The sequence below is a fragment of the Lichenostomus cassidix genome, chromosome 1Ab (assembly GCF_008360975.1).
Source record: "Lichenostomus cassidix isolate B80296 chromosome 1Ab, HeHo_3.0, whole genome shotgun sequence".
Classification (NCBI taxonomy): Eukaryota; Metazoa; Chordata; class Aves; order Passeriformes; family Meliphagidae; genus Lichenostomus; species Lichenostomus cassidix.
The window spans coordinates 5,125,225-5,150,837 of record NC_139481.1 but is presented as its reverse complement, the minus strand read 5'-3'; the positions used below and the strand labels follow the sequence as shown (position 1 = coordinate 5,150,837).

Sequence of the window (25,613 nt, the reverse complement as noted above, 5' to 3'; positions counted from 1 at the left end):
TGGTATTTTCCTGCTGGTCCAGACTTCCACAGTTCTTATCTATATTTCTGTGTTTAACCACTTCTAGTTTGAATGGCTGAACATTAAAAAGTATCTTTGCATAGGATGAAGCAGCACGAACATCAAAGCCAAAGCAAAAGCACTGGATTGTAATTGTGGTTTTTTAAATCAGACTAGTTCAAATTCTACTTTTAATTCCACTGCCATAAGTTTAGAGCTTGAGATAAATCCCTCCTTCCCCTTGAAAGGGGCTGATTGTATTTATGGCTCATTTCAGAGTCCAAGGGCCCAGGCTGAGATGAAAGGCTGGGGGCAGAGCAGGGCGATGCCCCACATCCAGTGCCACATAAGAGGAGGGTGAGGGCTCTGGCAAGAGAGAGAGGAACTTCCAGATGTGGTTCCCAGCAGGGCTCAGCCCCTTTGGGTAACCTCGGATGTGTCATTCAGCCTCCCTCTGACTCAGTTCCTCAGTACTGGGGAAATAACACCACCACTGTATTACGTAGGAGTTTGGGGCAGATAGACACCTTTTAAGTGGGTATTGGAATCCACACTACAAGTGTAACTGAAATAGAGATCAGTTGCAATTCTAAGGAAATGACACAAGTGTGGGCTGGGAGGTAGGGGTGAGACGAATGGTACAAACACAGGGAGCTCCCTACCACACTCAAAAGGGCTGGATCATGGACTGAAGCACGGGAGAGATGCAGATTTTGGGTTAGAAACCCAACTTTGCGGAAAATCCTTGGGTCACCTCAGTGGCTCCACAGTGCCTGGTTGTGAAGGACGAGCTGCACAGCTGCCACATCCCTGCTGGGGCTACTCAGTCACCCAGGGAGGGACACAGCACACAGTACCTTTCCTACAAATCTGCTACACCTCTGTCCATACCCTACAACACCCCCAAAGGCAGGGGACCCCACCTGAGTTCCTGTGTTTGACTCTCTGTGCCACACCAGACTTTTGAACTGATGTCATGTTTTGGCACGTCAGACGTGACCCAGATTCCTCCACCTCCCCGCAGGGTGGATGCAAGGGCAGGTCCCTGCTCCTCTGGCAGGTCTGATGGCATCTGGCACCCAGGGCTGGTGGGGCAAGGCCACCTGGGCCAGTGATGCCTCTGCTTTTTGCTCTGCATCACCACCCCAGTGCAGGTGTGGCAGATGTGGCACAGGGACCTGCACGGCTGGGGGAGATTTGAGGCAAAATGACCTGCCAGCCTGTCCCCAGCACAGAGGTTTTCTCCAAGGGCTCTGTGGCTGACCACAACCCCCTCTCACCCTCAGCACGTTTTGGTGACCAAGCCAGGGGAGGTAACAATGCTCCTCTTTTTTTCACAGAAGACAAAGCTGCGGAAGACACCGATTCCCATGGCAACAAAGGCAAAGAAGTGTCCCAAGACGTGATTTGCTGTCACCATACCCACCTCGCGGCAGATAAGGACTAGTGATAGCTCTGAAAGGAGCAGTTTCCATGGGACTCTTCCCAGCGAGCCCCCGCAGTGACAACCAGCCGGCAGGCACAGCTTGGGCATCACACAGCTCTGACTGGAAGGGAGCAATGCTATCCTGCAGCAAGCACTGCCTGCATCTGGTGCTCTGGTGAGGGACAGGGCTGTCCTCACCCCTCAGAGCCTCCTAACCCTGAACCAGCCACGCTGCTGCTTGCTAATCCACTTACCCAGGCAATTACACTGGGACAGCAGCCTGCAGGGAGCCATGCTCAGCTTCTCACTGAGCATCCTCCTGGGTTTTTTAACCCCCTGAGTGGTACCTTGAGCGATGGTGAGAGCTCCTCTCAGAGCACACATTTGTTCTTTGATAGTGTGGCCTCTGTGAGTTCATTTCCTTCTGACACTTTCATTTATCATACTTCTCCCCTCCCAGTCCTGCCCCTTCAGTTCCCTGGGGAAAGTCAGTGAATTTATGAAGGAACAAAGTCACCTTCAGCCTTAATCCACACCCTAGCAGAAGGAATACGTCTGTCAGCAATCACATCCACCCGCTCTACAACAGCATTACAACAAAGATCACTCTGTTAGCACAGAAAATACTGTCTCCTCCTCTGGTCCTGGAGACAAGCTGCCACAAGGAAAACAGACTGGGGACAGGAAAAATGGCCCTGTGCATCTGAGCTCAAACAGGTAAACTAAGGAGAAACAGTGGAATTAGGAAGAGAAGAGCAAAGGAAAGAGTCAGCAAACCTAGTCCTTGTCTTATGATAAACCCTCCAAAACAGCTCCCTGCTCCCTTTCTGTGTAAGAAGTGAATGCAGTTGAGAAAATTGTGCTCAATAAAGTTGGAGAAGACAGGCAGAGATCCTTATCCAACTGAGAGCAAAACAGCAGCCAAAGCAGGTGGCAAAGTACAGTGGAACCAAATGCATAGACCAACTGGGATTTTGCCATCTGGGAGCAAAGGCCAGATTCCCTCATCACCAGGCTGGCACCCACCTTGCTGACGCCATGGCTCCATGTTCCTCTTCCTCCTTCCCAGCTGCATAATGCAGTGGACTGAAACCCAATTGCTTTGTCATCTTTGGCCCTCTCTGCAGGCAAGCAGCAGCTTTTGTCAGCCCCACATCCTTTTCTCTGCCATGAACCCCAGAGCAGATGAGTGACTTTCTAGTAACAAATCCCACCTGACAATCAGGAGTAAAAGTGAGGACATAGCTGTCCTGCTGTAGGAGGTTTCTGAAAGGCTTCAATAGAACCACAGAATGGTGTGACTTAGAAAGGACCTTAATGATCATCTAGTTCCAACCCTGCTTTTGTAAGCAGGGACACTTTCCACTAGACCAGGTTGCTCAGAGCCCATCCAACCTGGGTTTAAACCCTTCCAGGGATGGAGGATATTTTCATGGGCATGTCCACAGCACAGGGAGCCCCAGTCCAGCCTCACACAGCGTCCTAAGAGCTTGTATTTACAGCCTTCTGCAGGAGGGAAGCTGTTTACTAAAAGGATTAGATAAGGCTTGACAAAGATGCAGGGAGGTGGGCATGCTGTGCCTTAGAAAACTTTTGCAATGCAGAACCCAAAACATCCCTGTAGGCAATTCCAGTTAGAAAAGAACCCAGAAAAGGAGGGGGGAGAAATTACAAACAGGTTTGGCAGAGCACTTTGGCCACAGCTGGATCGAGGGTTAAATTACAGGAGAGTAACCAGAGCGCAATGTGTCCGAGACATCCCTGAGCAGGCAGTGCTTGTGCTGCTGAGGTCTGTGGGACTAGCTCAAAATATTTTCTCCTTTTATCTCTGGCGGAAAACAACCCCTAAAGCATGCTGCTGCTTCTCCTCCCACTCTCCAGCAGAAGGGAAAGCTGTTCTCCTGGGTTTGGTGAGGACAAGCAGCTCACATGCTCTGTAAGGCTGCCCAGTACTTAGAGCAGAAGCTCAGTTCTCCCTGCTTTGGAGAGCACTGTGGTACCAACCAGGCAGACATCCCTATCATTTGGGTTCTACACTTCCAAGAAAACCAGAATGCAGCAGCATTGCTTCCTTGATATAGGAAAAGTGCTTTGGGACTGAAGCAAACCTTTTCTTCCAATACCAGTTTGGTCAGTCTGTCACATCCTGCTGTCGTCTAAAACACTCAGACATCAGTTTCTGATGCATTTCCTTTTGCACTTCTGAAGTTGAGCAATTCCTACTCTTTTGCTTGCCCACACATTTGGGTCTGGAGGTTGCAATCACAGTGGTGGTGATGGGGTTTGCTACTCAGCATTTTCAAACAGATACTCAAGAAAAGCTCTAGTTCTCAGAGTACTTCCAGAGTAGGCTGGAAAGTTCCTGATGAGTAGGTGGGGGAAAAAAGTGACAGAGAAAGGGTAAAAATATGAACTGTTGGTTTTCTTGAGGAATTGCATCATAGCACCACTAAACTACTCAGGGCTGAGGGACCAGAATGTGCAGGCACAGGAGTTTCTCCAGTGGTTTGATATTGTGCTTGACTCAGAATTTAATATAAACTATAAACCACAAACAACAATCACTGAGTTCCCCACTGTGTCCATTTAAACACAGCTAAGCAGAGATGTGGATTCATGTTTTAAGGAATGAGCCACAGGAGAGAAGGCACAGCATGGTACAGTTAATTCCAGGGGAAGAGAACCTGACTTCTACATGCAGATCAACAAAAAATAAATTAATAAAGGCAACATATGGTCTGGTCCCTTTATTTAAAGACCATTAATTACACCATTAGGGGCATGTCTGTTAGGAGATTCTCACAAACCTTCCTGTGAGCCCAATCAGGAACAGTGCCAAAGTGCAGCCCTGGGAACATGGTCCCCTTTTAGGTTGGGATGAGGGTTTGGTTTCAGCACTAGTCAAGGCTCAGGTCTCCACAGCAGCTGAGTGAAAAGCAGCTGCCAGAGCCAGACCTGTGAGGAGGAGGACGAGGAGGACACTCAGCAGAACCACTCTGGGGAGAGTGGAATAAAGCACACAGAACTAGCCCAGATCAAGTCAAAGCATGTTTATTCACGTGAGATCAGTTCAGACACGACCAGATTGAAAACCCTTCTCCCTCAGAGCACCCTGGAGAAATCCACAGAGCTGAAAAAGCAGGCCAACAGCAGCAGCAGCAACCCCCAGGCTCACTAACTGCGGGTGGCCCCGAAGCACCACACTCGGATGCAGCCTGGGCTTGGCGCTCCATCACTGCTGACACTTCTCAAGAGGGGACAGAACTGTTTACAGGAAGCCATTTGTTACAGGGCTTGGGCTCTCCTCCCCTCCCCAACATCCCTTTCCCACCCCACCTTTCATCAGAAGCTTATCTGCTGCCCAGAGAGGCGGCCAAGAAGTTCATCCAGGTTGGAATTTGAAACCAGAGATTTGCTGGGGCAAACGGTGCCGCCGTCAATTTTAGAACTAAATTTCATTCTGTTTGTACAGGGGCTAATGAGTAGCTTGAGATGTGAACACTAACCCCAGGGCATAATTCTGAGAACAGGATGATAGATTCTCAGTCTCCTGCTCTAATTATACAGGCAAAAATTGGAATGGGAATGAGAAGAGTCAAGAACAGGACTCAGGTCCTGTAGCAGCTTAATGGCATCGTTTTCCCAAGCACTGAAATATTTTGAGGGTTAACAAAAAGATGTATGTAACAATCACCTCCCAGAGAGAAAGACACAAAAAAAGTATAAAATGGGGCAACTGAGTTCCACATTAAGCAAAACTGTACATGGAGATGTAACTGCAAAAGCAGCAATCGCCAAGTAACCGTTCAGAACCGTAAAACCGTAAGGCACTAATGATGTTCCACTCATTACAATCAACACATGACTAAAAATTGACATTCATCAATTAAAAAATAAAATAAAATCACTGTACATTTTGAAAAGGCAACTGTTCCCATTTCAAAAGTTTCAAATTCTCAGCTCCAACTATTTTGCTGCTCCCCATGCAGGCATTGCTGACTTGTTAGACGAAGTGTTTGCTCACACATTCTGCAGGTTAACACAGACCTATTACAATGAAACATCTCAACGCATAAACAGAAAGCAATTTTTTGAGCAGTTACTCAATGATCCCATTAAGATCACCAACAAATATGAGAGGTGTCAGCTGGTCACCTGTGCAAAGCTGTTTGAGTGCAAAGCACTCAAACACCACCACACCACTTGTTTAGTGCCGATTTTCATCTATCTTTCCCTTCAAGATACAGCTTAAGCTTCCAAACCCTGGAGCCTGAGGTCCCCTCTGCAGCCACAGGAGCACGGGGGGAGACAGCAGCAGCTGCTCATTAATGCTACTCCATGAGTACACTTCAGTGCCTGTCTGGAAGCCCTCGTCTGAGAGCAGCCAGGTCCCTTAAATTCCTTTAATTCCATTCTGGTCCTTCTTTGCTAAAGATGAGCAATTGCCCAAGGAGTATGAAGTCAGTGACACCAGTATAAAGTCAGTTTCCTTCAGAGGGTCACCTGACACCCATTTTGGTCAGTATTGATCAGGTTTAATAAACAAAGCTGTAGTGAAAGTATTTGTGTCCCATTACTGATCCCTGAAGCCATTCAAGGATCCTTTGGACACAAAGGGCCTATTAAGGCTTATTTCAGAGATTACAGTAAAGTATTGCACACTATTTGTCTGTTTCAACAGTTAAAAAAAAGTGAAATCTCATTTCTCAGAGATTAGTAACATTATTAAAAAATGTTAAAAACAAATACAGAGGTAACCTCATCATGGGACTCTATTGGAATATGTAACAAGAGCTAGGGATAGCAGAGGTCCTTTTGTGAAGAGATTTAGCAACAGCAGTTTTGAAACAACTGGACAGCGTAAACTCCAAATAATTATTTTTGCCCTTTCTAAAAGCTAAGGTGATCTCAAATTTAGGACTATCCATGAACTGCACTGTATGATTTCACCAGTACAACAGAGCATCAAGATTCATCGCAAGACAGCCTCCCAAAAACCGTCAGTTTTAAACAGCTGACTTGGGTCAGCACATCCAGAAATAAATAAGAAAAGGTATAGGAGTGAGATACCCAACAGGAGACCCTGGTGTGACTGCTGGCATGGAAGAGTCTGGCAGGCTGGGACAATGCATCAGTCCCATGGATTGTCTGGCTAAGGCCAGCAGCTCCGTGGTCTCAGGATGGTATTTGGTACTTCACTACTGAGCTCGCCTAAGACGAGTCAGTCAAGTCTTGTGGAGTCATTTTGAATCAGATGTAACCAACAAGTCTCCCAGAGTTCTGGTGAGTGTCCCAGCTGTCAGTTCCACGCTGCAGTCCTGCCAGAGGGAGCACCAGTCACTCTGCCAGCATCCGCAGGCGCCGCTCGTGCAGCAGCAGCCTGACCTCCCTCACTATCAACGGTGAAATGAACAGGATTGTTGAACTCGTCTGTGGGAAGAAGCAAATCCAGGACAATTAGCACAGAAAATTAGCCATTCCCCACCCCAGTGTGCATCCAAGGCCATCCCAGGAAAGACACAGGCCAAGAGAAGCAATGACAGAGTGGCACAGCAGAGGAAGGACTGAGCTTGCAGGAAAGCTCATAAAGTTCAGCTGTCATGATCACCTTTTCATGAAGATGAGCTCTTCAGCTCCTCAATAACCTTCCTCCTCACCACCTCTGCCTTCTCCCTTGTCAGCACAGATGCAAAGACATCTCCTGCCACTTCCAGCAGGGAAGACCAAGTGAATTGTGCAGCATTCATCACTGTGGTGATGCTGAGGACGTCAGGGACTCAACAGGTCTCTCCCCCAGCAGCAAAACAGGGGCAAGGCATTTTCAGTTTAGTTTCAATATCCTCACCACTCCTTCCACTAAGCTTCAAGAGCCAACAAACAAGCAGATTAACTTCAGCTCTGAAAATATTAGGAGCTAGGTAGCATGGAGATGAAGGAGGGAAAAGTCCTGCCTTGGAAATCAGTCAGCTGGAATGAGCTTTAGGGAATGCATGCAGGTATTTTTGGGTAAGTATTTTTGTGTCTCTGCTACAATCTCAGCTCCTGTTGGGTAACATGACCTTAAATGATCCAAAATGAACCCACTTGACCTAGACAGCCTGAGGCAAAGCCATGCCACAGGTCACTTTGAGAATGGTATCAGCAGTCACAATTCTCACGTTCTCATAAAACCTTCCATGGAAAATTGAGCTTTGACAAACAATGTTTTAGAAAGGTGATTTCTTACCATCAGAATGAAGAAATAGAAAACCCACATCCATCCTAGGTTCTCCTGGATCAAAGACACTAGATACTAAACAGAAATGAAAAAAGAAAATTATTCAAACCGGGAAGATAAGCATGACTTTCAGGCATGACACTTTCATTTTCTAGACTTTGTGGGCTGTTAGCACTCCACACAGAGCTGATCACAAAATCTTCCAACTGATCTTTTCCTGTCAGAAGAGATGATTCAGGACAGCAGCCTTTTTCTGTATGAAACCCACAGTTTCAGCAAAGCAGAGACACCATCCTGAAGCTCAGAGCAGCACAAAGACAGAACTGAACTACAGTTTCAAAGGGTGACAAATTGACTCTGCTGAACACGAGGCTTCTGCACAGAACACTGGGACATAAGTGGATGTGAGTACTCTCAGAAGGACTAAAAGCTCTAGAAAGGCTTCTAAATTACACAGGACATATTTTCAAGAGCTGTGCAACCAGTAACTACTTAACCCTCCATCTAGGCAAGACACTTGAGACTACACTGTGTTCTGAGCTGCACCCTGGCTCAACTGGGCAGCCCAGGCCACACAAGAAAATGCATCCCTTCTTAGCAGATTTACATTCAGATGCCTCACAAGGGCCTCCCTTCTTCACTGCTGGGTACATCAGCACAGAGCAGGATCTGAATTTCCAACAGGCTCATTGTGCGTTCGCTGTTATTCACACACCCCCAGATTGATGTCATGGCTGTCTCTGCTGGAGTAAAAGCAGTGCTGGAAGGAGAGGCAGGTGGAATCTTTCAGAACCAAAGACCCAGTTTTTAGGATGACGTGAGTTTGGATGGTATGTGTGTGGGAAGACAAAAACACTGAGACGATGCCAGAAGAACACTGAGTGTAACAGTGCACTTATATATGTCCTCAAAGCACTTGTAATTTTCCATGTTCACAGGAGATAAGCAGCATCTATCCTACAATGATTGTATTTATCAGGCAATCAATGGTAAGCACAAACCCAAATCCCTTTCTAGGAAAAAACTTTCATGTCTCGCCTCCATCCTTGGTATTTTACCACCACTGGAGGATGCCTGGAGTAGAACTGTCGCTGATCTCTCTACTAAATCCTCCCCAGAGCACCACTGTGCTCTTTCACATAGCTAACACTTGGATCTGAGCAGGAAACATCCCCAGTGGGCACACTGTCAGCTTTCTCCTCTGCAACACTCTAGTACTCAGACCTCTGGCAGCATCCTGTAAGGACTGTTGAAGCAAGTGGGGCTGGATTTACAAGGTGTAAAAGACATCCACAGATAAAAAGAGAAAGCACAAATAACAGCAAATTTGAAATCATTTCATAAACACTGTAACATTCATAACAGGTACTCCAATTTTACTCTCTTATAAACTTTTCTGTAAGGGAAGGTTTTGCTATCACCTCTAAAGATCTCAAACTGCAACATATTTTGTCACTCTTTGCAAAGCTTATTGAAGTTCAGGATATGAAAGTCTCTGAAATTCATTTGAATTATGCATGTGCCTTAACATTAGCACTATGAACACTTAGTTGAGTTCTTAATTGTTTCCTCTGGAAACTTTGTTTAAACAGATAGATTCCCTTGGCTGTTTCTTAAGTAATTATTTTTAAAAAAACCCCAACCCTCGATTTTTTTCCCTCTCCCCACACAGCTGTGGAGTGAGGAATGCACTAATATCTCTAACAACAACAGACACTCCTCTTCCTCCCCCAGACCTCTATTTTCCCTCACCTGGCCCACAGCAGCACCAATACTGCCTGTTCCATCCACAATTCCTGTGACTGTTGCCAGAGCCTCACTGCTGCCTTTCACCACCTCCTGACGCCCCAGGTCAGCAGAAATTGCAGAGCTGATCATGTTAGAAGGGCCTCCGATGAAAAATCCTGAAAGTGACAAGAAAACAGCCTTGTTGCAAAACAAACACTCAGATTCTCAACAAAACATCTTCAAAACACAGATTTTCTTCCATGCAAAGCTCAGGACAAGAATTAAGTCTAGGGACAATGCTCAGAAAATAATTGCATGCAGAGGGGTACCTGAAATATATAGTCATGGAACATCCAGAACATCTGGAATACACAGAATTAGCCAACAAGAACATTTTAATTACTCTGGAGTAGCATACCCCCATGCTACAGCCTCAGACTCCAAGGTTTTGTGGAGCAGATGGAAGGCTAAATAAATAAATAAAGACCCACAACAACAGGACAGAGAGTTCTGAAATAAGAGTGTTTGGAAAGAAAGGCTCTATTCATGCAGGCTTAATTCCATAACACAGCACAGTATGTGTGGCAGCACAAAAAGCTTGTGACCTCTCAATACACAGGGTATTTTGGATTCCCACAAACACACAAATTCGAGCTGCAGCTCATGACTCTGCCATACATCCACCTCCTCAGATACCAGATCACTGCTAGGTATTTTGGCATAAATCCATCTCCACCATGCTGAGCCAAGGCAGATCCCCTCAGCTCCAGGCCATTACCCTTACAGTCTGTATTTTATACCTCCCTCTGTAAGACAGTTTTCCTAAACCTGTCTTCCAAAGGTAACAGAAACTGGGCCCTAGTTTTTACTCTTTCTGCAAAACCAGCAGCACACACAAACACCTTATATATATATATAGACATATATATAGATATATAGACATATATATAGATATATAGATATATAGATATATGGATATATAGATAGATATATAGACATATATGTAGATATATAGATATATAGACATATAGATACATAAATAGATAGATAGATAGATATAGATAGATAGATCGATCTGTATCTGCAAAGGATATAGATGTCTACCAGCATAACAGTAACAGCTTTTGATAAGATACCTGTAATTGCCATGATCACAGCATTGATAGGTTTGCTGTTTGGGGAACCTGCAAGAGAAAGACCAGGTGAGTGTAAATAAAACTTGAATAGTAAGAGAGTCCTTCATCTATCTCTCTGGGGAAGTTGGACTCAGCTCAAACTCTCTCATTATAAAGTATTCAGCATTTGAATCAGCCCTTTCACTCCTTCTCCATTTTCCAAAACATTTTTTTAAAATACAGAGATTAGTAAGGAGGTACTCATTTACTGCTAGGAGATAGTAAATGAGAATGACTTATTGACCTTACTTCACAACCATCTGAGTAAGCCTGCATGCTTCCAAAAGCTACACTTTTCACATCCAGCTCTGGCAGGGATTTCTACCAACAGATCTCAAAGTGCTCTGTAAAAGTCTATCTGTACCACCACCCCATTTTGGAGGAAGACACAGAGAAGTGCAATGACATCCCAGTGAGTTAAATCATTCTGGTACCACAGGACATTGTCTGAAGACACAAACCTGTCACCCCTAGAAGTGCTTTGTTGATGTTTCACAGAAATTATATCTTCCCGTCTCCTTACACTCTGTTTTCCTGAGATTCAACATCCAGACACTAAGAACTGTATCTGTCATAAAAAAGGCAGAAACTCTGCAATTTCACCACTTACAGAAGTGTAAGTAATGAAGTCTAAGAGCTTCTCCTGCCTCTCAGTAGTGTATATATAGCCCAGCATAGATCTGTCCACAGATTCTCCTTCCTCATAGTATAGGAAAGCATCTGAGATTTCTTGCTCTGCCAACTGTGGTGTTCACACAATGACAGTGCTAAAAATCTCCCTGACACTGGAGAAGGATCAGTACAGAAGGATCAGTACCATAACTCATCAGTACAGGGAAATCCAGCCACTCAGCTAATTCATTTCCACCCCATTAACCAGAGAACACATTTCTTTCTGTGCAGTGCCACACTTGAGCAAAATAGACCAAAAGGCACCATTCTGATCCAGAAGCAGTTTGAAGACCAGAAAACATAATGAGAACAAGCTGTGCCCTGGTTCTCTCCAGGATGCTGTGAATGAACCTCTTATCCCCGTGCAGCACAGCATACTCACGGCTGTATCCAAAAAGAGAGCCCACAGCAAAGAGCAGGCTCACTGCTAGCACTGGGGCTCTCTTCTGCAGCACATCAGAAATCAAGCCCTGGATAGTCCCACCTGTTAAAAAAATAAAAAAAAATTAGTCACTGTTAGGCTGAGGATGCTGACATGCTGAATAAAGCTCGTTTCACTGAGTGCAGTGGGCTCTTGCCTCCTCATCAATACACATTCCCTCCAAAATCCTGAGAGCTAAGCCTTACTGCCCTGGACACAGAGACAACAGTAAGCTTAAGTGTCTCAGCTAGAGCAAGGAAAACTACTCATACTGCTTTACTGGGAATCTATTACCTCTCTTTTTTCTGGCATGCAACTAGCCAATGCTCCCATTTTCCTTTCCCTTCCCCTATAGGACCATCACAGCTCTACGACCACAACAGCTCTGGATTAAGCAAGCTTAACACTGTGGCAGGTTCTTTTAACTAAGAGTGCAGGAAAAGGCAGCTCTTTCCCACAGGGAAAACACTATCACACAGGGGCCTCACATTCCCTGCTGTATCATCCTCTTAAGGTAGGTGCAAGTGATTGCAACAAATGCCAAAGACCAATAAAAATCACCTTGTGTACCATTGCTACCTCTGCAGGAGCTGCTCTGCTGGTAAAAGCCAGAATGCTGAGAAAGCCTAATGCAGAAAAGGCCACAGAGGCAAAAACACTGACCCTGAACTGACCCAAACAAGAATGTCTATTATAGGAAAGCTAACTGGACAAGGGAATAAAGCAAGAACCTGAGCACAGGAGAGTGGAAGTCTAAACACATATATAATATGTTCTGTATTCTGGAGGAACCGTGTCAGATTTTGCAAGCAGCAGAAACAAAGTGCAGTTACATTTAATTTCTGAACATAACACAGTTGGTGCCTGCTCTGCTAAGATCTGCAATGAGTCTGTCCTTAAAAACACAGGACAGATGGAACAGTACACAACCCACTAAGTCCAGATCTAAATCTTCCCCAAGGGCACCTGTCAGAAAGGAGGTAGCAAGCAGGGAAACCATTTTGTACACAGCACTCTTCAAGAAATCCAACTCAGTGAAGAAAAATGCCAGCTGGAGATAATTTTCAAGAGCATGACAGTGCCCTTCATTTATATGTAAACTCTTTAGGGTGTGATATACTTTATGTTTTAAGAAAAAAAACTCAAGCAGCCACATACACAACTAGACTTTTCCCACATTCAGTGAACAGCTGGATCCCACTGAACACAACTGCTCTGGCTGCATTCACTGCCTTTCATTCTCAAACACTACTGGGGCAACTGCAGGAAGATGTCACTGCCCTGCTCACTCACCTATGATTCCTCCCACATCATACCAGATCGAGAGCTGGTCAGCCTCTGCTTCTTTCCATCTGAAGTTGTTGCTGAGGTAGAAGGGCAGCCAGAAGAAGAAGGAGTAATTCACCAGCTTCAAGCAGGCATAAGCCAAGGAGTACTGGAACAAAGAGAGGGTCAGCGAGCAGTTAGTGCTTGAGAAATGCAAACAGCATTTCTGCTTATTCCCATAAAGCTCTGGATCCAGCTAAAGCTTTCAGGGGACAGTGTTTCTGAATTTCATGTAAGAAGGCAGCATCATGAAAGCTTAATGCTGAACATCAAAGGGAACCCAGGAACACAAAAATCACTGTCAAGAAGGTTATTTTTCTACCACTGAATGCAATGGGTTAAAACACTTCCAGTGTAATCTTGAGAGGAAATGACACCAGGATTCAAAAACTGAAGAAAATTTAATTCACTTTCTGAAAAGAAGGGAGCCAACCACTTGACATGAAAAAAGCTTGAGATTTAGTCACCTGTGCATCATAATGAGAAAAATTAGGTGAAATGGTTGCTCTGTGCTATCCTGTGCTGCTCAGAAGGCTCATCTGCTTACAGCACCAGAAGAGAAACCAGAAGAGATTATTCATTCATAATCCCCAGGCAGGTACTGCAGGATGAAAGCTTTGGCCAAAGCTAAGCACAGGCTTCCCAACCCAACAGCTGAGACAACCTCTTTCCTCTGGCTGCTGAGCTCAATCTGTCCTTAGCTAGCAGATCTCCTCCTTCAGAACCTTCATGTGTGTGGCAAAGATTTGTTCTCAGGGACTGCTGGCCCAGCTTGCAGTGGGACAAGTCACACTATTTCAGTAAAGCCACCTCTAAACAGACATGGCAGCTCAAGGAACCCATTTGAAGAGGCAAACAAGGATGAAGATGTTAAAGCACAGCTTTTGAGAATATGTGCATATGTGCCTATAGACACTTGGTTTTGAATTTCAAAAAAACAAAGCTTTTCATATATATTAAACTCCACAAAATCATCTCTTCTGAATTTGCATTATTTTAATACTTTTTAGCTGTATTATCAATGCTTTTTCACTCTTACAGGACACAAACTGATTTCCACCACACATGGAAGATGTGGGGATGTCTGGTAGGGTTCTCCTGCCTCTGGGTGTGAAAAGTGCACTGCACAAAGTGATATTTATTACAACACACTAAGAAACTGTCTACCAGATTGTCTGAGTGATTAAACATTGAATTCCTAGAGGCTCAGGGGAAAGCTGTCTGTACTAAAACTCTTCCACTGTATCACTCAGCAGGAGATGAGAGGAGCTACAGAAAAAATATGTCAAATAAATTCTTTATAGAATCTTGACAAGGCTTTGGAGATTCTCTCAGTATTTGGTCTCTCACCAATCTGACATGGTATCCCTGCTTGTCTAGGCACTAATCTGGCATCAGACAAAACTCAGAGGCGTTCAGGTTGTTGGATTAGGGTGTGGAATATGCCCTCAAAATCCAAAGTTCAAAGCCAGCAACCTCAGTTGCTGCCATCTCCTTTTGCTCAGGCCAGTGAAAAAAGTCACACATCAGCTGAGGCAGATGCCACCACCACCATTTTGCATGAGGCATTTAGCCAAAGTAGGAAAGAACTCAAGATGGGTTTGATTTCTTTTACCATCCCTCAACTAAGGTCTTACCAACAGGACTGTGGTTGTCCTGCAGTCAAAACACTGACAATCCACCCACCCCTTCTAGATTTTCTGTTGCCTTAATCACCATAGCCAACTGCTTTGCTCTGACCCAGCCACTCTGCCCCCTCTCTTGCACTGGCTCTAGTATTCAGGGGACACAGAGCCCACTGACACACAAAATTAACATTGGGTTTTAATCACAGGTTAATTTTTCAGCTGAACTTGAATTGGGTAATACTGCTTGTGCAGAAGCACAAGTTTTCAAGGGACAGGACGAGGATATGTGGAAACTGCATCACCAGGCCTTGTTTCCAGTTGTTCATAAAAAGCCCTGCACACTTTGCCAGATTTCACATCATGCTGATTCAGGCTTTTCAGGACAGCTTTCTGCTTTAAGGTAACTGAAAAACCCCAAATCTCAATACCAGTGCCACAGAGCTCTGTGTGATGCTCAGTTAGGAGTGAGAACCCCACTCCTCAGGCCAGGCATCCCTCTTACCAAGGAAGCATCCTATGGCCACCTTTGCTCATTGACAGCAAAATTCCAAATTCACAGCAGGGCAGGCAGGATTTCTGCTGCCCTTCACTGGCTCATTGCATGCTCCCCATGAAGCAGGATGGGAAGAGCAACACACACCACACACCCAGGCAGCATCATCCATCACACAAGGCTAACAGCCCCAACCCCAACATGTTAACAGCGTGAGACGTCAGATGTCAACCACCACAACATATGGTCAACATATTAACAACCATGTGAACAAATCCTGACAACACAAAAAGCCAGCTTTGTGTTTAACAGATAAGTCAGCTCTTACTTAAGAAGCAGTGTCCTCACCAGTACTACACCAGGAAGGCAACAAGCCTGGAAAAAGCCAATGGCCTTGGGCTGGTTGTCATTGTCAGCTGCCTGAATGGAGTAATTCCGGTCGTCATCATCTACATCATCATCGCCCATCAGAGGTCTGTTGGCATCTTCTTCCACACTGCCTTCATCTTCATCTGCCCCAAGCTCAGGGAGGCCTAAGTTTTACAAGGAATAAGCAACAGGAAAAACGGACCACAGTCTGCTCACCCTCTCCCACTCTAAAGCTATGCTCGCTTCTTTCAAGCAATTCTACCTTCTAGCAATTCCCTTGCTCTCCCATACCTCCATCCTCCTTTGGCTTAGCAACTCTTCTAGATGGTGCTCTGCAGTGCCGCCAGTTTCTACCCTTTGTCTTCTAGGGCTCTTGAAAGTATTGTCTGATCCTGGCGTCGGCTTTGTCTGTTCTGAGTGTCTGGCCATTAGTTGGAAGACACAACAAATTAGTGCATTTCCCCTCAGATTGAGGGGTTGGGATCCTCAGCCCTGGCTGCTGGGTGCCACCTCCCTTGAGAGTGGAGGCTGAGGGGAGCAGCAGGGACTCAGACACCTGCTGCCTGTTAATGCCTCTGCTTGTATGGGAGGCCTGGGAACTGCATTGTGCTTCCTGGGATGCAGAGCACTCTTAAGAGCACTCTTTATGGCAGCTTTAGTGCTGCCAACTTTACAGCCTTTGCAGGCACCTGGGAAACCTCCTCCACAGCCCTGTCAAAGCCCCAAAGTTCTTTTGTTTTCCTGTTACACTCTGACTTGCCTGCCACCTTCTCAGAGAAGAAACACATCCAACCCAAGAGGTATTTATCTGGTTGTAGGAGACCTGCAGACCAAAACTGCATTCCCTTCCCATTGCACAGTTAAGGCTTGCCACAGTTTTCTCCTACAATAGCCAGTTATCAGTTTGTCTGCTGTTTCTTTAACAAATACTGATTTTTCAGGTGAAGAAAAACTGATAATTAGGCATATCCTAATGGAGATGTTAGAGCCAGGCCATTTTATTTTGCTCTAAAAAAATATCCTGACTCCATACACAATGCATGGTAGCATTTAGTGTGATCTTGGCAAGTAAAGCTTTCGCTCCATTAGATGCACTGAGGTGCAACACCATTTGATAAGAGCCCTGAGGATAAATGCTGTCAGATTGAGTAGTACTACATGGAAAGCTGCAGATCTGCTTTCCATGAAGGGATTGAAATAGCACAGCTCTTCCACTCACCCACTTCCTTCGGCGACGTCAGGAGCCCGAAGAACACAATGACTCCTCCAGCAAACTGCACCGAGGCAGTCACCAAGAAAGCATACTGAGGAGAAATAAATAAAACATTCTTGTTTAAAGCACTTTCAGTCACACATACCTTCCTGGCTAATGAGGGTTTCTTTACATTTCAACCTCATTAGAGAGCAAACACAGCTATGGCAACCCAGACTGCACCCATAACGCTGGGAAACAAGTGATCTCTGCATCTCCTGGACAGACTGAGGCTGACAGACCACACTAAAACAGCTGTTTTCATTTTAGTGTCCTGAGGTGACAGCAGGGAGGAAGGAGCTGAGCCAACACAACAAGAGATCCAGCTCTATAGGAAGGGACTGCTCAAAGAAGGGTCCTTAGTCAACCAGATCTTGAAATCCTCCAAAGACAGATCCTCCAGGCTGTCTCCTTGTTCCACTGCTTAACAAACATATTAGGAAAACAGTTTTTCAAACATCCAATTGGAACTATCCCTGCTTCACTTTATACCCACTGCTTTTTCGCTCTCTCACAGTGCTTTGGAAGAGTCAGGAGAGGAACAGCCTTTCTGTTCTGCCTACTGCTTGCCTCCACAGAATTCAGGAAGATAAAATTGGACTCATGAGGCTGTCATCTCTCAAAGACAGGATAAAAAACCAGTGTCTCAAAACCCATCAGACATGCAGGTGTAGCTAGAAGCCAGGCAGCAATACCTACCTCATAGCCATATTTGAGAACACAAGAGGCAAGGAATGCCCCAAGGATGTTTCCCACAGATGCACAGGCACTCCAGAGTCCAAACACAAAACCCCTCCTGCAGAAGGAGAAACAGACTTGAAGCAGGCAATGTGAGGACAGATGACATCATGAACAAGACAAAACCAAAATATTCAAGCGAACTTTAACTTGCGAATAAAGTCACACCATTTTCCTTTACCACTTCAAAGAGACTCAAAGTTCATTAGAACAAAACATGTAATAATTTGGACGTGATAAAGAGACAAGCAAGGAACCCTGAAACATCTGTATTAAAGCAGAGTGAGCAGGCAACAAGGTTCCAGACTATGACTAGAGCTCATCTGCTGTGCAATAGCCCAAAGTGAGAGTTGAACCTATGATGAGTCAGTTACCATTTGCTCCCTTTATTGCTAAGTAGGCAGAAACAGGTTTTCCAGTGGCATGAAGATTAAAATTCAGTCACTCTACACTATGGGATTTTTGAAGTTTGAACCTGTGCTTTTAGCACACACAGTTGTGTTCACACCAGGCTGCCCTGTGGCTCCAGAAAAAAAGAGAGAGAATGTAACAAGTGAGGCATGTTTCATCCTACCTAATTTTAATTATGGTCTAACAGTTGGCCTTTCTGGTTTGAGAATTTCAGCTCAATCTATTACTCAGCAGATCAGATAAGTGAGTCACTGAAGAAAACTCAACTCACCCAGCTTTTCCAAACCAATTTCCCATGACAGCAACCACACAGGGCCAGCCAGTGGACTGCAGCAAGCCATTCACAACCCAGAGACAGCAGTAGAACCACTTGTTGTAGAAATGCAACCACTCTGTGAGAGTGCCAAAGGAGAACACCTAGGGAGGAGCAGGGGGAAAACAGAGAAGACACCCTGAGGCAGGAGTGCAGTCCTAAATAAAGCAACAAGCTTTCAGGGAGCTGTGCAGGGGCCAGAGCAGAGGCCAGGCTGGCATTGTTTGAGACACAGCACAGAGCTCACAGCACCCTCTGCTGAGCCAGCACAGCCCTGACTCCAGAGACAAACGTGCTGTCATGGTATTTCCTCTCCAAAAGACTTTTGTCTCCCCAAACAGCACAGCTGTAACAGGAGAGGAGAAAGAAGAGACAAATACTTTCAGTGACAACCCTAAAAATACAGTAGCCTCTTGATCTGCTGTTGTACTGACATCTTAATCCACGAGGCTCTCTGCAAACAGAACCCTCCCAGGTCATGTACAGCCAGGTCTCAAATTACTAAGTGCTCTAACCCAAACTAGCCAAAATAAACACATACTGTGGCACAGGGTGCTTGATGCACACTTGGAGTTGTGTTTGCAGAGCCCAGCAATCCACAGTGGGGTTTGTAGCCAATCAAACACACCCCACACATTTTACCACTACTTTAATAACCAGAAAACCACCATGAGATAAAACTGATTCACACTTATCTGCTGTGGCTTGAATTTGAAGAACGCTTTTGTTTTAAGCAGACATTCTTTTTTGACACATGCCCTCCTAGCAATCATATAAAATAAGTAAATGAGTGCTTGGTGTTGTTAGCAAGTCCTTTAAAGAGCAGAGCAAAGATTGTGTTTGGAAGCAAAAGCCTCAATAACAAGACACATGGTCTAAGAGATTAAGTTATATCACAAAACAGTCCCCAAAAGTCCAAATACACCAATCTTGAACAAAAGCTGCTCATCAAGTCTCTAGACAGTGCCTTAAACTTAGGAATCTCCTTCTGACACAGTGTCCAGAACTAGACATTTCAGGAAGAAGAGAAGAGAGTCACCTATGCTCAGTGCTTTAGACAAAGCAGTACATGCATCCAGCACCAAGTTACCTGCAGGCTTTGACACCACTGAGGAACAGCTAGAGCTTGTGAGCAGATTCACACAGAAACAGAGCCTCTTCTCCCCTAAAGCAAAACCCCACCCAGAAACCCTAAGGCAGATTTTTAAACGCCACTAGAGTGTTCCAACTTACCACCAGAGCAGAGGAGCACATGCCAAAAGACAAAACCCAGCGTAAATTCAGGCGGTCCCCAACTATGCCACTGACAAAGAGACCCTGAGAACAAAACACAGCATTAAATAAAGCCAGGAGATTTGCACCTTATAGCTCTACGTATTAAAATTACACAGAAAGGGCAAACTTATCCAAACACTGCTGCTACACCAACTTGCAGTTTGATCCTAATCACTTCTCCTGCCATCAAAGAAACCCTGCTTGTAGCTCTTCATTACATTTCCTGTTTAAAAGAATTCAGCTGAGAACTCTTGGAGAGACAGAACTAGTCCTCCCACCCCCTGGTGACAGGGGTGTAAGAAATTCTGAAGTGATAGTATTTCCCTTGTATTTGCTAACAAGCATCTTCACATGGCTGACAGGCATGAGCAGCACTAACAGCAACTGAAAGAGAAAAAATTTGCCTCTGAACTAAGCTTTTTATTGTGGGTGTGATCTTCCCAGTACAAATCAACCAAAGCTGAGCACCTTGGGGTTAGTTTTACTCACCACAGCATAGGAAAACAAAAAGATGGTGTCCAATGTCCCCAGGAAGAGTGTTGCTTCTTCTGCATTTGGAAATAAATGGCTGCTGTTCCAGAGCTACAGACAGAAAATTTTGACAGGTGAACAGGGAGAGGTATGGCTCATTCTACTCCTTTTCAATGAAAACCCCAACTCCAAAGCACAACAGCACCTGGCCCAAGCAAGCTCCCATTCCTCCAACACTTTAATTATCAAATCAGGATCAATTCTGGCATTATCTTCAGGCAGAACATGTCCACTGACACTTCGTTTCACTTCTAAAAGGCAAGCAAGCAAACCAGAAGTGTGAAATGTTCCTTTCACCTGCATCAAGACAAATGACTGGCAAAACAAACCCTACTTCTAACAAGCATGCAACTCTTAGACAGCTTCTTACTCTGAAACACTGATGAGCATTTTAATGAATAATACAATAAAGGCATATTCTGTTTTATGTGCATCATCTCTTCTGTGCTTCTCCTGCTGCCTTCACTAAATGAATAATTCCCTTAAAGTATTTGTGGCAGCAGCCAAAATAAGAAATGACAGAAAACAAACAGGAAAGGAAGAGCACAAAAGGAGCAAGGGGAAGAAATAGACTGGTTGGAAACTATTTACAACAAACTCCAGTCACTAATGTTGTTGGGTTTTGTGTTTACCCTGAGTTTCATTTTACTTTCAATATGATCAAAAAAAGGGAAAAAATCTCACTTTTTCCCAAAGGAAGATTAGTGACATCAGGTAAAAAAAAGCAAGCTTTGAGAATAACTTGAAGAATGAATAAAGTTAATCAGAACAAAGTTTTCTTCCCTTCCCACCATGCCTCCATTAGAAAACAAACAAAACCAATCCAAACACAACCTATGGATGTACCTAACTTAAATACCACCAGTTTCAGTTTGATTCTACCTCTCCAGGAGAACATCCTGTACAGAAAACACTAATCATACACCCACTTAGTTTAAAAGATGTGATCTAAATTGATACCTAAAGGACCAGTTTGACCATTTTTCTTGATCAGACACATGCATCTCACATCCAGCAAACATCTATATATTACAAAATCATCTATATATTACAAAATAAACAAACAAACAAACAAAAGAACCCAACAGCTTCCAAAAGATAACAGTTGTTTGAATGTCAGTTAAAGAACTAAATAGAAACACCTTGCCTTTCATTTTAGCATCCTGGAGATGCTCACTCTTTCTGGCCATACTATAAAATCCTGAACACATTACAAGCCCAATTTCCTGTTTTCACTTATCACAAAAAGTCAGCATTTATCATCCTTCTGTTCCTTCTGTCAAACATTCAAATAACCAATGATTTCTAATGCAGGCAACACTTGAGCAGCTGACTTGGAACTCCCTGCTCTAACATCTCATGGCCTGTGACCAAGCTGCTAATGTGACATTTCTTCCACTTTCCAAAAGCATTGGGACAAAGCATTAAAAAAGCCAAGCATGGCCCTAAAAACCCCACGGTAGGAACCAGCAGGTAGTTCTTGCATTCCCATTTGTGAGAACCAAGCAGTTTAAAACTTCCTTTCCTGCAAGCAAGCATTGCCAAAACTCCCACTGCTTTCACTGAAGCCAGAATTTTACAGACAAGGGGTACTGGATGTTCAGCACGGAAATCAGACCTTTTAGATGCAAGATAAAATGTCATTCTTCACCATTAATTTAGGATAAGCAGCTAGCACTCTCAGACAGCTTTCTTCTCTCCTGATTTGTCTATCCTTTTAAGAGGGTGGCAGCAGCAGCATCACTGCCACAGAGAAAGCACAGCCAGGATTTCACAGAAGTCTCTGTAAGCCCATTAACTGCTTTGGTTTATTGCCTCCAACACTTCAGAGAAAGAGTCCCTGTTTCCCCCTCCTCCATGCTGCTGGCTGCTGCAGACTCTGCTGGGGCTCCCATTTCCACCAGAACACTGCAGCTTCTTGAGAAGTTTCTCTCTGGGCACCACTGGGAAAGATTTCAGCATCACCTGGTGATCCATAAAACTACAATGCAGACACCTGAAGTTCCTGCTCACATTCTGAGAAATGACAAACACTTAAAGGGGCCTCTTCAGGGCCTCTTCCCCCTGGAAGTTCCCCACCTTTCCTTGCATTTCTTTTTCCCTTCTGTCCTCACCTCATATGGCCGGAGCTCAGGGGCTGTGCTGTTCAGGCAGGAGGGAGTCCACTGGCTGGAAATGCTGACTTTGACATTGCTGAATGTCTTTCTGGAGGCATGGAGCAGGGAATAACTGCCAGAAAACACACAGACACAGGTTGGCCAGATCTTCTCTGGAGACCAAGGGGGAAAGGGTGGAAATACAAATGTCTGAGCAGAGATACATTCAACCTACCTGAAGAAGGTCAGCAGGAACACAACAATGTGATGGTGGGTGCAGTGGGACACAAGGCCTCTGTTGGCAGGCTGCCTCCTTAAGCTTCCAGGCACAGCCATGCTCCTGGCAGCCCTAGCCCTGCTCCTGCCTTGGCCACAAAGGCTGGATGCTGGTTAGGTCATCTTCCTTCTCACTGAAACAGAAGGTGGGAAGGGAGGAGAAAACAAAACATTTCTGAATTAAAAGGCATTAGGTCATCTTTCTTCTCACTGAAACAGAAGAAGGTGGGAAGGGAGGAGAAAACAAAACATGTTTGAATTAAAAGGCTTGTATAAAGTACAGCTCTGTTACCCAAACAGCTGGAATTCAGATGGAATAACTCTATGCCATGCCTTTCAAACTTGTTTCACACCACTACCCATCTCATCACTTGTACATTCCTCAATAACTTCTACTGCTTAAGGTATCTTGTTATTCCCATTCTCCCAGTGAGCTCATGACACTTCTTTTTTGTTTCTCTCCTAGCAGATTCCTCTTCAGTGCCCAGGCCCAAAGGAATACCCCCTGGATCTACCAGTTTCCAGCATTCTCCCATTAAAGACCATTCTGCACCATTTACACACATGGAGCACTACAGAGTGGCCACAAATAAAATAGCTTTCCACTGCTACCTGGCTGGACACAGGCAGGTGATGAAGCCATGAGAGCAGCACTTGGCTATGGGTGGAGAAGGCTTTGGGATCTGACTGCCTCGTTAAGGTGTTGTTGAAAGAATATACCCAAGAGTGGACTTGCACAGATGGAAAAAGGGAAGTAACTGTGAGGACAGTGCTGAATCCAACAGCTGGAATCCTTGCCTATTTATTCTCAAGCCTGACACTAGAGCTCCATGCTCTTTTTTGGTGTTCTCTTGTATCCACAGGCACTGTTTGTAATTATTTGCACATCTGACAGAAGACTTTTCAAGTTCAGTTTCAAAATCACACTTGGAGAAAGTAGAAGTCGTTGCCCAGAGAGTCAAAACCCTTTATTTCACAGAGACTTTCTGTTCTTCCTTCTAGTAACTTTTAAATATTTCATCAAGACACCTTTCACTGCCGGCAGTGTTCCTTCCCTGTTCTCTCAGTGATGACATGTACCCGACTGACAGCAATATCCAGCAAAATCCATGAACCATTGTGGAAACTGAAATCACAACTGACCTCCAAACCAGAGTGTGGCACAGAGATGCTCTGAGTAACACAGATGACAGCTCTGAGACACTGGAGTCACGTTTATCCTGCACCACACCCCAACATCACCATTTTCACCCAATACAAATGGATGCAGTGAGTCTGTACGAGAGCTGACACCATCTGCCTCCACACAGCTCAGGTGCACTTGAGCCACACTGCCACTGCTCCAGGTGGCACAGAGCACCTCAGTGTGCAGCACCTCCGTGTCGGAACATGTCTAGCCTGCTTGGGAAAAAATGTGCTAACAGCTGGAACTGTGGCTTTGCAAAGCAAGACTCAACCCTGGAAGAGGCAACTTTGCAAGAAGTCTTGATACTGCCTCCACCTGAGCTCCCAGACCATTTCTCAGCATCAGTGAATGAAGACTCAGCACCCACCCAAGGATCACACAGGCTAATCCCTTCCAGGCAGCAGTGACTCTGCTCAGGGCTATCCCCCACACAAGCCAAGGCACTCCAGCCTCCCAGCTCCATGATCCTCACAGGCCTGTGAACCACACGGTCTGCTGGTCAAACACAAGAGTTTCTTTGCCTCTCCCTCCCCTCCCACCAGGCAGATCACAGAGCTCTCCTGAGGAAAGCAAAACACTGCCAGTTGGGCAATGTTGTGGGGAAAAGTTCCTCCCTTGGGTAATCAGTTTGCAGCCCAAAGCTTTACAAGATTTACTACTTGCTTCATGTCAACTTACGCAAATATAGATCTTGTTTGTCCAAGATACTGAGTCCTTTTTAAAGCTAAGACCTGGTTTGACCTTTAAGTCACCTATTTTTTCTAACAGCATTTACTATTGAAACAATCTGTTCCTCAGAGCTTCCCAATCTCAGCTACCTTTCTAGAAGACCTTCTGGCACAGGACACTTTCCCAGTGTAGAGATAACCACGACAGATTTTGTTTTCCCTCTTGCTTCATCCTGCCTTTCCTATATTCAAAACTGGCATTCTCCCTAGGCTAGAAAAGTGTGCAACCAGGAGTTTATTCCCTAAAATTAGTCTTCTAATTACTGTGAGAATACCACAGTAACTTTGTAGTGGAAGAGAAGCAAAATCTCAGCAGCAGGATGACCCACAGAACTCAAGACAGAGAAGCACCTGCTATTATGAAAAGGAGTGCTTTTAGGGCATTAGATTACCTTGTATAACTATTTAGCACTATTTACCTTCAGCCAGCCAGTATTTTGAGTAAGCTTTTGTTAAGCTTTTGCCCTTGTTTGTTAATCTGTCCTCGGTGTTCTACCTTATCCCTCCACCTAAAGTCAAAATGACCTTAAGTTCAAAATAAACTTCCTTAATACTACCGCACTGTCCTTCAAAGCCAGGAAAGGATTGGCGGAAAGGCAGGAAAGATTGGCGTTAACATTCCTGGGACTTCTAGAGCGCAAAACAAACAAAGGGATTTTTTTCTTCAATATAATAATAACAATAATAATAGTAATAATAATACAAAAATTTTTAAAAAAGAAAAACCAAACTAACAAACCCCCGACGTTTTTATGCCATTTTCCCAAGCAGACAGACAGAACAGTGGCACAGCCCCAAACCCACCCCGGGCCCTCCGCAGCCAGCACAGACAGCCCAGCCCGTCTGCCCCCGCGATGCCCTGCCGGATGCTGCCCGGGAAGGACAGGGAGTGCCCCGAGCACCGGGCTGCTCCGAGCACCATCCGGGCTGCCCCAGGCACGGCAGCCCAGCCCGGCCCGGCCCGAGGAGGGGGCGAGAGGAACCCGCGGCTCCCTCCGGGCTGGCGCCACGTCCTCGGCAGGGCGGGGAGCGCGGAGCGGGGCCGAGCGGGCAGCGCAGGGCAGCGAAGGGAAGGCACACCCCAGCTCCGCCACCAGCTCCGTCACCGCCGCCGCCCCGCCACGGCCCCCGCCCGCATCCCCCGAGCCCCCAGCCCCGCGTACCGTGCCCGGCGCCCGGCGCGGCCGGAGGCAGTCGGTGGGAAAGGGAGGCTCTTCCGGGCGGTCCCGCGGAGCGGCGGGAGCTGTAGTCCGGCCTGCGCGGGGCGGGAGGAGCGGCGCGGCTCCGCGGGCAGGCCGAGCCCGGGGCGGGGCACGGGCAGGGAAGGGAAGGGAAGGAAGGAAGGAAGGAAG

At 45.5% G+C, this 25,613-nt stretch overlaps 1 protein-coding gene across 1 annotated transcript; it reads right to left on the bottom strand.

Moving 5' to 3' along the window:
• Positions 1–4,461: 4,461 nt before the first annotated feature.
• SLC37A3 (solute carrier family 37 member 3) lies at positions 4,462–25,562 on the bottom strand. Its single transcript, XM_085049547.1, has 15 exons — positions 25,425–25,562; positions 22,307–22,481; positions 22,090–22,204; positions 19,934–20,026; positions 19,403–19,486; positions 18,128–18,273; positions 17,407–17,503; positions 16,675–16,759; positions 15,435–15,619; positions 12,933–13,074; positions 11,601–11,702; positions 10,508–10,555; positions 9,396–9,547; positions 7,653–7,718; positions 4,462–6,856 (listed from the first exon to the last, which is right to left on the bottom strand). The coding sequence occupies exons 2-15, from the start codon at positions 22,405–22,407 to the stop codon at positions 6,764–6,766; spliced, it is 1,509 nt and encodes a 502-aa protein (XP_084905673.1). The 5' UTR covers positions 22,408–22,481; positions 25,425–25,562; the 3' UTR covers positions 4,462–6,763.
• Positions 25,563–25,613: the final 51 nt, after the last annotated feature.

Bases quoted from the DNA above. Each gene is read 5' to 3' on its own strand.
- SLC37A3 (XM_085049547.1), bottom strand. From the start codon at position 22,407: ATGGCTGTGCCTGGAAGCTTAAGGAGGCAGCCTGCCAACAGAGGCCTT. The intron at 20,027-22,089 runs GTGAGGACAGAA...TTCTGTCTGTAG, and splicing joins CTGAGCTCCGGCCATATGAG to CTCTGGAACAGCAGCCATTT. The intron at 10,556-11,600 runs GTGAGTATGCTG...TTTCTCTTGCAG, and splicing joins CTCTCTTTTTGGATACAGCC to GTTCCCCAAACAGCAAACCT.